Source organism: Sminthopsis crassicaudata, chromosome 4 (assembly GCF_048593235.1).
Source record: "Sminthopsis crassicaudata isolate SCR6 chromosome 4, ASM4859323v1, whole genome shotgun sequence".
Lineage (NCBI taxonomy): Eukaryota > Metazoa > Chordata > Mammalia > Dasyuromorphia > Dasyuridae > Sminthopsis > Sminthopsis crassicaudata.
In genome coordinates, this window is record NC_133620.1 from 373,746,711 (window position 1) to 373,757,988 (window position 11,278).

The following is an 11,278-nucleotide window of genomic DNA, read 5'->3' on the forward strand; positions in this document are numbered from 1 at the left end:
TACGAAGGCAGCATCAAAAGCTTTTTAGGCAGGTCAGGATTTGGGGAACCGCTACGGCTCTGGCCTCCGGGGCGTGGCCTAAGGGAAATCCCACCCCTGTGCGTAGGTGCGCAGAGGCGCCGCGAGGACTAAGCTAGGGCTCCGCCCTCTCCCCACCCGGTACTGCGGGGCGGGGGCCGGAGCCCGAACCGGGGAGGCAGCCGGGTGGGGAGGGGGAGGAGGCGGCTGCTGGAGGACACAGGTGAGGAGGGGACCGGTGAGCTGGAGGAGGGGAAGGATGGAGAAGAGGGGCGTATGGACGAGGGCACATCACTGACTGGGATGGAAACAAAAATGAATGAAGAGATGGGGTGAAGATGGGGATGGACCGGCAAGCAGACCCCTGGTTTGAGGGTGGGGTACGGATGAATGGACAGAACCACCGATCTGCGAGCAAGACTGAACCCAAGGTGGGACGAGCTAGCTAGAGATGGAGGGACCTGGAAGAACAGACTAACGGAGATTGAAGAGGGGGCTGCTGCGGGTGAACAAACAAAACGGGTCCGTGGGAGTCCAGTGCACGGCCTTGGAAGGACATTGAGGAGGGTTAGGCAGGGTGCGGATGGACTTCAGGCTACCCCCATTTCCCTTTCTCCGTTAACCCTCTGAGTGCTGCTAGCGGCAGTAGCATCCTGGGGCGGGGCTGCCTCCCTCCCCCTTTAGCGTAGCCTTGGGCTCGGAGGAGGGCGGGGCGGGGCCAGGCTTGGACTAGGGCCCCGGGTGCTGCAGAGCCCGGCACCGCCCAGTAGCTGTCTCCCCCAGACCCATTCTCTCTAAGGCTACGCACACCTCCCTCCCCAGAGAGCAGGAGATAAAAGCAGGCGCGTTGGGTGGGGGGAAGAGGGGAGGGCCGAGAGGCGGGCGGGTAGGGTATCCAGGGCGCAGCCGCATTCTCCTTAAGAATTAAAAGGACTGGGAGGGAGGGGGAAGAGAAGGGGGAGAAAGAAAATAGGAGGAAGGTAAATGTCCGGTGGGACCAGTCTCCACCTAGTAAACACTGCAGTTCTAATTAACGGCTACTCGATGCTAATTTTATGTCTACGATCTCTCCTTTCACTGGGATAGCCGCTTCTCAACCTCCAGATGACCAAGGTTCACCCCAGTGTCTTTCCAGCTCATGCCCAAGACCCAAGAAAATGCTGGTTCTTCCTTTACTGAACTTCCTGTGTCTCTCTCTTTTTTTTTTTCTTCACTCTTTCAGGTCTCCAGAGCCGCAGTCAGGTCAATCTGAAGGGCTGGGAGCCCTTTGTTTTCTCGGCTAAAGGTTTCCCCAACCTCCCCTTAGCACCATGCTTTCCCCACAACGGGCCTTGCTCTGTAACCTTAATCACATCCATCTTCAGCATGTCTCCCTAGGCCTGCACCTGTCTCGCCGTCCAGAGCTCAGGGAAGGGCCCCTGAGCACTCCACCACCTCCTGGAGATACAGGAGGCAAGGAGACTGGAGTCCCCTGTAGTGGGACCTTGGTGGATGCCAACTCCAATAGCCCTGCAGTTCCTTGCCGCTGCTGCCGGGAGCATGGTCTAGAACTGGAAAATCGTCAAGGGGAAACAGAGGAGGAAGAAGATGGGGTGGTATCCCCCTCAGATCCTGGCTGCTCATCTTCTCTCAGCACCTGTTCAGACCTCACTCCTGACGAATCTCCTGTCTCTGTCTATTCTCGGGATTTCCCTCCAGAGGAGGAAGCCCATCCGCAGCCTAGCATTATTCCTTTGGATGAAGGCTCTCCCCAGGCCACAGGAGATCCTGACTGTAGCCCAGACAGTTTCTGCTGCTCTCCAGACTCTTGCTCTGGAGCCTCCTCCCCTTCTGTCACTGGCCTAGACTCTAACTGCAATGCTTTGCCTACCTTCCAGGACCATCAGTCCCCAGTATCAGGTAAAGAGGGAGAAGGAAGAGAACAGGATCCTCCTACCACTGAGTTCCTTGAACAGACCTTGGAAACTGACAATGGGAAAATTGATGCTGGTGGGAAAACTGGATCCAGTTGGAAAATCATTTCCAGTTGTAAAATTGATCCTGTTAACACTGACTCTGGCTGGAAAACTGACTCTGAAAATAATGATCTGGGGTGGCAACTTAATGGGAATACTGACTCTATCTGGAAAACTAATACTGAGAATACTGATCCCACTCGGAAACTCACTGAGAATACGGATTCTAGCTGGAAAACTGGCCCTGCATACACTGACTCCTCTTGGAAAACTAACACTGAGAATACCGACTCTAGCCGGAAAGTCAATGCTGGGAAAATTGAAGGTGACGTCAGTGGGGAACCTGTGCCCCACCGGACAATCACATCCTTTCATGAGCTGGCCCAGAAGCGGAAGCGAGGCTCAGGACTTCTTCTCCCCCCACAGGCCAAGAAGGACAGGAGTGATTGGTTAATCATCTTCTCCCCAGACACAGAACTTCCCCCCAGTGGGGCTCTGAATGGCTCCCCTGCCCCTCCCCGGGAGGTCACCACCTTCAAGGAGCTTCGCTCCCGAAGCCGGGCCCCACCTCCCCCAGTGCCACCCAGGGATCCCCCAGCTGGCTGGGCCTTGGTCCCACCGAGACCTCCACCTCCACCAGTCCCACCCCGAAGGAAGAAGACTCGCTTGGGATTGCAGCCCATTGCTGAAGGGAAGCCTGGGGATGTCAGGCCTAGCAGCCCAGTGGCCGCTGATGATGTTCCTGTAGGGAAGGAAGCAGCCCAGCCAAGAGAGCCCCCTGACATAGAGGGTAAGGGGGTTCCCAGCTTGGGGGGAAGTGAGTGGGATGAGACTGGCTGGGAAGGGCCTGGATGTGGGGGACAGATCTGACCTGAGCCCTTCCTTTCTCGGAACTTCTGGAACCTCTCCTTCATGTGCTGCCCCATTGTCTCCTCCCCTCCCCAACTTTTCCCATCCTGTTCTATCCCCTCCCTCTCCTTTACCGGGGCCTGGGGAGAGCTCTGGGAAAGGGGAGTAGGGGTGGTGTTGTAAGGAGAGTGGGACTAATTTTCTGCTCCCCTCTTTCTCCTTGCCCCTCCTCGCCTGGCTGCCCGTCCCGCTGTCCTCATCCCATCCCGCACCTGCTCTGTCCCCACCGCCTGTAGCTGGCCCCCTCCTCCTCCCTCGGCCCTTGGTTTTTCGGTTCTCGGCCGATGGTCGTCCCGTCTTGGAGGGCGCGGGAGGGGGGGGAGCCCGCTCCCTGCTCTTGGCCCCACTGGCTGGGTGGCCTGGCCCGGGTCTGCGACTGCTCGGGGGGCCGAGCCCCACGGAGGAGCAGCTGTTGCCGGTCCGCCTGTCACCCGTAGGGGCTTATTCGCCCCCGGCCCGGGGGGCCTTGCCCTGCCTGGCTAGCCCCGAGCTGGCGCTGCTGCTGTCCCCGCTCTTCCCCAGAAGCAGCACCTTTCCCTCCGCGGCTCCCCCATCCCGCCAGGTAGCCGCCCCCCTGCCGCCACCGCCACAGTGGAAGGTCCCGCGCAGACCCAGGAGCCCGCCACCGCCACCCAGGCAACGTAAGATGGACCGTGCCCCCACCTGGCCACGCCCCGCGCACCTGGACCGCACCCCCCGCGCCCCGCCCTTCGCGGGGTCTGGGATGCTCTTGGCCCTGGCGTGCGGTCCTTCCCCATCCGGGTAACCTCTGGGCTTACGGCTGGGGCTCTGGACCTCCCCGGGCCCGGGAAAGGGCGCTTTCCCACGAGATGCCCGAGAACACTTTACTTGTCCCGGTCCACTCCAAACTCTTTGTCCCCGCCGGGGTTCTAGTCCCGCCCCTAGGAATTCATTGGTCCTTAGAGTTCGGGCCTCGCCCCCACCTCGCTGCAGGGGGAAGGACTGGGCGGGGAGAACCCACGCGAGCCCATTGGTTTATGCCAAGAACTTGTCTGTCCTCCCGGTGGCCTTTTTCCCTGCCGTCCCCTCCCCAATGTGGGCCAGTACTGTAGGAAGCGAGGACGGACGAGGAGAAAAGGCGGGTTTGGGTCCTCGGTCTTCCCCTTTCCAGCCCTTCCCCCTCCCCTTGCCCCGTCTTCCCTTACCCCTGCTTCTGTCTGTCTGTCTGTCCTTTTATTGGCCGTGGTCCCTCACGTGCTCCCCACGGCCCTGGTCGGGGCGTGGGCGGGGCGCGGAACCACCCTTCCCCAGGCCCTTGGAGGCCTGGGCCCCTCCCTCTCCTCCTCCCCCTCCCTCCTCCCGCCTCCCTACGGGAGGTAATTCTGGCGCTGGACTTCCGGAAATAAAGGACGTGGGAGGCCAGACCGGGAACTAGGAAGGACCTTGGAATCCCTCTTGGGGTTTACTGGGATTGGAGGGTGAGGGTTGAGCCCGAGCTCTGGGGCCACCCCTCAGGCCCCCGTCCTGCAGCGTCTGCCCTCCCCCGTTCCCCCGAAGGGCGCTAGGAATTGTTTCCTGGGGGGGAGTTTAATTCATGTGAAGAAACCTTCTGCTTTTACCTACCTGCGAGCAGGGTCTAGTTAAGGCCACGGACACGGCAATTGCTTAATAACTGTTCCTTGAATTAAATCTTTTTTCTACGTGCCCTGCAATCTCCCCCAGTCCGGAGTTCGTGGTCTTTCGCCGGTGTACCTGGGCCCCAGTGCCTGTGGATGGCAGAAGCCAAGCAGGGACCTGGCCAGCTGCACGAGGAGAAGAAAGGTAGTGACCTTGACTTCCGTCTGCTGGCCCTTTTAAGGACCCTCTGCCAGCCCTTTCCACTCCGGTCACCTCTCTGCCGGTACCCATTCTGCCCGTACCCATGCTGCCCGAGGGAGGGCTGCTCTTTCAGCGTGGAAAGCACAGGCTCGGCTCTATATGGAATCTTAAGGTTGAGCAAATTTTCTTTTTCTTACCTTCTTTTTCCTGAAGGCCTCCTGATCGCAGTTAGCGCCTCAGTGGACAAAATCATCTCCCACTTTGGGGCAGCCAGGAACCTGGTGCAGAAGGTCAGTGGGAGTCTGAAGATGGGAACGGCTTGTAGGGGAAGGGATTGTGTGTGGTGGGAGGCTGGGCTGCAGGGCCTCTGGACACAGAGATAAGGAGTGGGGGTGGGCGAGGGTGCTGGAGCCATGCCAGGATTCGGGAAACTCTGGGACTGAGGAGAGTGATTGGATGGTGGGTCTGCTCCTCATCGCCTAGGCCCAGCTGGGGGACAGCCGACTGAGCCCCGATGTGGGACATCTGGTGCTGACCACGTTGTGCCCTGCCCTCCATGCCTTGGTGGCTGATGGACTAAAACCATTTAGAAAGGATCTCATCACAGGGCAGCGGAGAAGCAATCCTTGGAGTGTCGTGGAAGCATCTGTGAAACCTGGTGAGGTGGGGCAGAGGCTGGCCCCGGGGCTGAGGGCATCCTGAGGGAAGATAGGAAATAGGAGTAGTGTCAGAGAGGCAGAAAGATCGAGGGAGGGAGGAAGGGAGAGAGAGAGAGAATGTGTGTGTGTGAGTGTGTTTCATATTGTCTCCACAGTAATTGTTAGCTCTTGTCCCCAGGTTCCTGTACCCACCCCCTGGGAAACCTGTATAATCAGGTCAGCCGACTGACCCCTCTCAGCAGCAGCCGAAGCCGGTTTCATGCCTTCATCCTCGGCCTCCTCAAGTGAGACCCCAACACCTGTCCCCTGGGACTCCTGCTGCTGTGAGGCTCTCCTGAGTACCTTGTATAGGGTGTCCCAAGCAGGCCCTAGGAGATCTTTCCCATCCCTGACCTCCCACCCCTTCTCCCAGTCTGTTGTATCTTACACAAAAGACGGAAGTGGTAAAGATCCCCGGATTTGGGTCAGAGGACTTGGGTTAAAGACCTTGAAGATCTCATACTTATTCCCTATGTGATCTTTACCTGAATTCCCTCATCTGTAAAAGGAGAGAGTGGAACTAGGTGGTCTCTGACGTCCCTTCCAGATTTGCTTGTAGTTCTGTGAGCTTATGTCTTTCATGTCCCCAGTTCTAATTTCTTTTGTCATCTCTCTCCCCTTATAGCACAAAACAACTGGAGATATGGTTTTCCAACCTCCAAGAAGATACAGGTCAGAGGCCTTGGGATGGTTTGGGGAGCAGGTATTTAAAAAGAGGGAGAGTACTTCCTGAGAATGGTGTGGGAAAGATGAATGTAAGGGGAAAAGAAAGCATGTGAACTGCTGGGTGGGGACCACATAGTTGGACTTTATGAGTTTGTTCCCCCTCCCCCCCCCCCCCCCCCCCCGGTCCCTGAATTAGGCCAGTAGAGCTCAGTGTGTATTTTTTAAAAATAAATATATGTGAGGACAGTAACCATGAGGGGTGGAAAAAAACTCAGGGGTTTGGATCTGTGTTAGCACGTGGCTAGTATGTGACACTCCCCTTCTTTGTCATCTCTAGGCCTCCTGTCCCTATTGTACCTGCCTACAGCCTTCTTTTCACTGGCCCAAGGAGGCTGCCCCTCCCTTTCCACTGAGCTGTTGCTTCTGCTCCAGCCCCTGTCTGTCCTCACCTTCCACCTGGATCTCCTTTTCGAGCACCACCATCACCTTCCCCTGGGACCTCCCCCTCCTCCGATTCCCCCGGGCCCTCCGCCTGCACTGCAGCAGACAGTACAGGCTGTGTTGGGCTGGGGGGAGCGGCTGGCTCAGAGCCTTCGGGGAGGTACAGGCGAGGCCCCCCAAGGTCCCTCTCCAACTAGTGGCTGGTGGGAACAGCTGACCCAGGCTTCCCGGGTCTATGCCTCGGGTGGGGCAGAGGGTTTCCCTCTTCCTCGCTGGGGTTCCCGGAAGCAGGGTGTTCCAATGGAGAGCACCAAGGAGAGTCCACCATCTGGAGATGAGCCAGTGCAGGCCAGACGCATGTGGCTGGGGAGACTGTTTGGGGTTCCGGCAGGGCCAGCAGACACAGACTGTGGTCCACTAAAGTCCAGGTAACTGAGGCTCTCCACAGGTTCCTAACAATCCCCCTTGCACCCTTTTACCTCCAACCATTCCGCTTGAAGACCACTTGGTGACCCATAACTCTTCTCTTCCACCATTTCTGTGTGCAGGTGGGTGTTTGGTCTGCAAAAACACCACCTCACGCAGAAAAAAAAGTTCAGAGGATCAATGTCATAAAAAAGGTTGTTTAGAGAAAGATGTCACATTGGATTTTGTTCCCTAAGATGGGATTTAGTCATGAGTTAGAATGCAGAGCATGCTGTTTGTGCTTCTAATTATGGTCCCATGGTGAGAGCTCTGATGGCCTTCCTAGCCCTTGTAGTTCCTGGGATCCCAGGAACAGCACCCTAGTTATCCTGAAACCTTTCTGATCCTGTCACAGTGAGCATTCGGCCTTTTGATGGCCCTTCAACCTCTCCTCTCACGCCAACCTGCCAGTTTTTCCTAGAAGGGGGCATGGTGTGGGAGATGAGTCCAGTCCCTTAAACCTGCCCCCCCCCCTCCAGGAGACCATCCAGCTGGCTGCCTCCTGCTGTGAGCGTGCTGGCCCTGGTGAGAAAGGGTGGCCCCCCTGAGCCAGCCTCCCCTCCAGAAGAACTCGAGGTCCCAGCCCCCAGTGAACTCCCTGTGCAGAGGTGAGGAGGAAAAGGGAAAGGATAACAATAATAGAGGCTTCAGGTGGTCTCGCTCACCCTTATCTCTGTGTATCCTCACAGGGCGGTGCGGGCCCTTTGTGATCACACTGCGGCTGGACCCGATCAGCTGAGCTTCCGGCGGGGGGAGGTACTGCGTGTAGTCTCCACTGTGGATGAAGACTGGCTCCGCTGTGGGCGGGACGGGGTTGAGGGTCTTGTGCCTGTGGGGTACACTTCCCTCATTCTCTAGCCTCAGGACCCTTTCTCTCTTCCCTCCCTATGTATGTGCCACCCGGGAGCATCCTTCCCCTCACATAAAATGAAGCTTACCAGAAATATTTTCCCCATCTGTAAAATGGAACTATCCTCCTTGCCTCACTCGTATTTAATATGGAAAATGTTCCTTCCTCATGCCCCATCTGTAAATTTCCATCCATCCCTAATCTGTAAAGTGGAACTTGCTCTTTTGCCCAATCCCTCCCAAAAGTAATATGGAGCTGTACTCTTCCCCTTGTAAAGTGGAAATTATTATGTTGCCCCATCTATGGGTAAGCGCTACCAATGTAATCGCCCCCACCCCATTTCCTCCCTAACCAAGTGGATAGAATCTTAAATCTGTATCCACCCCTTCCATTGGTCTGTATTTATTGAGCAATCATGGTGAACTTACATGCTGACCTCATTCAGGGGGGCCCTTGGAGGCTGCCCAACCTAAGTCACAGTCCCAATAAAGTGGGGGAGCTGAGTTTTCTGTTGTCTGCCTTGCAAAATGCTGCTTCGGTCAAGGGGAAAAAGCCACCCCATTTTGGTGGTTTTGAGGTATCCCCTGGCACTTCCACATCTCTCCAGCCTCAATATGTGGCCAGTAGCTAGGAAACTGCAGAAATGGTATTGGAACCCAGATTTGTGGAATGATGATAAAAATAGGGCTGAAAGGGACCTTGTAAGTTATCTGGTCAAAAAGTCCCCCTTTTCCCTGTTCCCCTCTCTCCTTCGATTTGCAGAGGAGGACACTAAAGGCCAAATGAGCTGAAGGTGTTTGCCTAAGGTCACAGACCATCAGAGCTGGCATTTGAACTCCAGCCCTGCTCTCCTCAGCACTACTCTTGTTTTCTGGCTGCTTCCACATAGAGAGGGACACCACAGACTTGTTCCTGGCCTTGGAGGGAAAAGGAGGCATTATTAATGTGACCTGGAGAAAGGCTTAGATTTGGATTTTTTAGCACAGTAAAAATGAAGTTTCCTGGATTTGAACTGTCTTGAAGGAAGCCACCTAAGGCAGAGGCAAAGGGCATAGCCTACCAAGGCTCTCTGGAAGTAAGAAATGGAGTGTCAGGTTTGAGGAATTGATAAGTAGGCTGCTGTTGATGGAAGTCTGAAAAAGTAGAGAGGAGCTATATTATGAAGAGCTTTATTATTTTTTTAAATTAAGCATTGTCTTTTTACTTGCTTCCTCCCTATTTAAAACACAGATAGAGATATACATATATTAACTTATAATGAAGTTGAGCTAAACACATTCAGCCAATTTGCCAAGTCCAAAAACGTAGATCCCATCATGCATCTTGAACACATCCCTCTCTGTCAGGAGGCGGCTGTAGCACACTGCTTCACTGGTCCTTTGGAATCATGGTTGCTCATTGCATTGGTCAGAGTTCTGGGCTCTCTCAGAGTTGTTTGTGTTTACAAATATTTTTGCCTTTGTATAAATGATTACCAGGTTTCTCCAAACTACTCCTTTCATCCTTTTTTATAGCACAATAGGATTCTGTCATGTTCATGTAACATGATATATTGAGCCACTCCCTAGTGCAGTGCTCATTTTCCAAGTCCTTGCCACTGCAAAAAGAATTGTAAAGATAGATTATTAGATAGGTAGGTAGGTAAATGATTGATAGATTGATAGCTAGATGAAGCATTTCTTAAACCACATTGTACTGAGGACGTGGGATATTTATAAAAGTAAGCAGTGGCAATACCTAGGAACTTAATTACTCATGAGGGAATACAGCACATAAAGAGAAACAGGAAAGTTGGGGACAAAAGGGTGGAAGGGAAGGAAACATTTTTCAAAGTGGTATTATGTCAAGTTTTCCAGTTGTTTAGTAGCCATATTTAAATCTCTGAGCCTCATTTGAGGTTTTCTTGTCAAAGATATTGGTGTGGTTTGCCATTTCCTTCTCCATTGCATTTTACAGATGAGGAACTGAGGCAAACAGGGTTACGTGATTGTCCAGGGTGACACAGCTAGGATGTGTCTCAGGCTTCCGTCTGAAATTCAGTCACTAATGTTTGCTGCCCTCATGTAAGGACTGGGTTTGGGAAAGGCTTTTCCCCCACAGGATCCCAGTGCCCAAGGCATTCCTGCTGCTTGTCCCTGAGACACTGTAATAGGACCTTGCCTTCTGCTCTCACTGAACAGCCAGGTGCATGGGCGCCTGTGCTCCACCCTCTGCTCCTACCTAGACTGTATCACTGAGCTCAGAAGGGTGGGACTTATGAAGCCTGGATTGACTGCTCTGGACTTACTGGCTTGATTAAAAGTAGCATCTACCTGTATCCCAGAGATTAAAAAAAAAAAGAGAACCCACATGTGCAAAAATGTTTATGGCAGCCCTTTTTGTAGTGGCAAGAGACTGGAAACTGAGTGGATGAACATCAATTGGAGAATGGCTGAATAAATTATGGATGTTATGGAATATTGTTGTATAAGAAATGATGAGCAGATTCCAATAGATTGTGATGAAGAGAACCATCTGCATGCAGAAGGAGGACTGGGAGGAATATGGATCACAACATAATATTTTCACCTATTTTGTTGTGGTTTGCTTGCCTTTTTTTTTTTTTTTTTCCTTTTTGATGTGATTTTCCTTGTCTAGCATGATAAATGTGGAAATGTGTTTAGAAGAATTGCACCTGTTTAATGTATATTGGATTACTTGCTATCTAGGGGAGGGAATGGGAAAAATTTGGAACACAGGTTTTGCAAGTGAATGTTGAAAACTATCTTTGCATGTGTTTTGAAAATAAAAAGCTATTATAAAAAAAAAGGAAAGAAATGATGAACAGGTTGATTTTAGAAAGCTCTGGAGAGACTTACATGAACTGATACTGAGTGAAGTTAGCAGAATTAAGAAAACATTGTACACAGCAACAAAATATATGATGATCAACTGTGATGGACTTCAACAATGAGGTCATTCAGGACAATTCCAATAGACTTGTGATAGAGCCATCTGCATCCAGAAAGAGAAATATGGGGACTGAATGTGAACCCCCCTTTTTGTTGTTTGCTTTTTTCTTTTTTTCTTGTGTTCTATTTTTTTTTTTTTTTACCTTTTGATCTGATTGTTCTTGTGCAGCATGATGAATATGGAAATATGTTTAGCAAAATTGCACACGTTTAACCTATATTGGATTGCTTGCTGTCTAGGGGAGGAGGAGGGAGAAAATTTGGATCACAAGGTTTTGCAAAAGTGAATGTTGAAAAATATGTTTGCATGTATTTGAAAAAATAAAAAGCTATTAAAAAAAAAAGTAGCACCTACTCTCCCCTTGATTGTCACAAACCTCCCATTTCCCACCAAGCATTTAGGCAGCCGGGGGCCTCCATTAAGACCATGGCTTTTGCCTTTGTGTCTTCTCCCTTTCCTTTTACTATTAGTCAATTAGGCACTGTGCCAGACACAATATATTGGGGATTCAAGAAAAGGTAAAGAACAGTCCTTGCTGTCAAGCC

The 11,278-nt window shown here is 52.6% G+C and overlaps 1 protein-coding gene across 3 annotated transcripts; it reads left to right on the plus strand.

Annotated features, from left to right (window-relative positions):
* Window positions 1-119: 119 nt before the first annotated feature.
* On the plus strand, window positions 120-11,076 carry RUSC1 (RUN and SH3 domain containing 1). Of its 3 annotated transcripts, XM_074262214.1 has the most exons (10): window positions 120-241; window positions 1,241-2,763; window positions 4,566-4,664; window positions 4,875-4,951; window positions 5,145-5,319; window positions 5,499-5,604; window positions 5,985-6,031; window positions 6,363-6,894; window positions 7,411-7,539; window positions 7,621-11,076. In XM_074262214.1, exons 2-10 carry the CDS (start codon window positions 1,329-1,331, stop codon window positions 7,787-7,789), a joined length of 2,769 nt encoding a protein of 922 aa, XP_074118315.1. In that variant the 5' UTR covers window positions 120-241; window positions 1,241-1,328; the 3' UTR covers window positions 7,790-11,076. The 3 variants fall into 3 exon arrangements, with proteins under 3 accessions (XP_074118315.1, XP_074118317.1, XP_074118318.1); XM_074262216.1 differs by lacking the exon at window positions 120-241 and having other exon boundaries at window positions 978-2,763; XM_074262217.1 differs by lacking the exons at window positions 120-241; window positions 1,241-2,763 and adding an exon at window positions 3,845-3,981.
* Window positions 11,077-11,278: the final 202 nt, after the last annotated feature.

Bases quoted from the DNA above. Each gene is read 5' to 3' on its own strand.
- RUSC1 (XM_074262214.1), top strand. From the start codon at position 1,329: ATGCTTTCCCCACAACGGGCCTTGCTCTGTAACCTTAATCACATCCAT. The intron at 4,952-5,144 runs GTCAGTGGGAGT...CTCATCGCCTAG, and splicing joins CCAGGAACCTGGTGCAGAAG to GCCCAGCTGGGGGACAGCCG. The intron at 6,032-6,362 runs GTCAGAGGCCTT...TGTCATCTCTAG, and splicing joins CAACCTCCAAGAAGATACAG to GCCTCCTGTCCCTATTGTAC.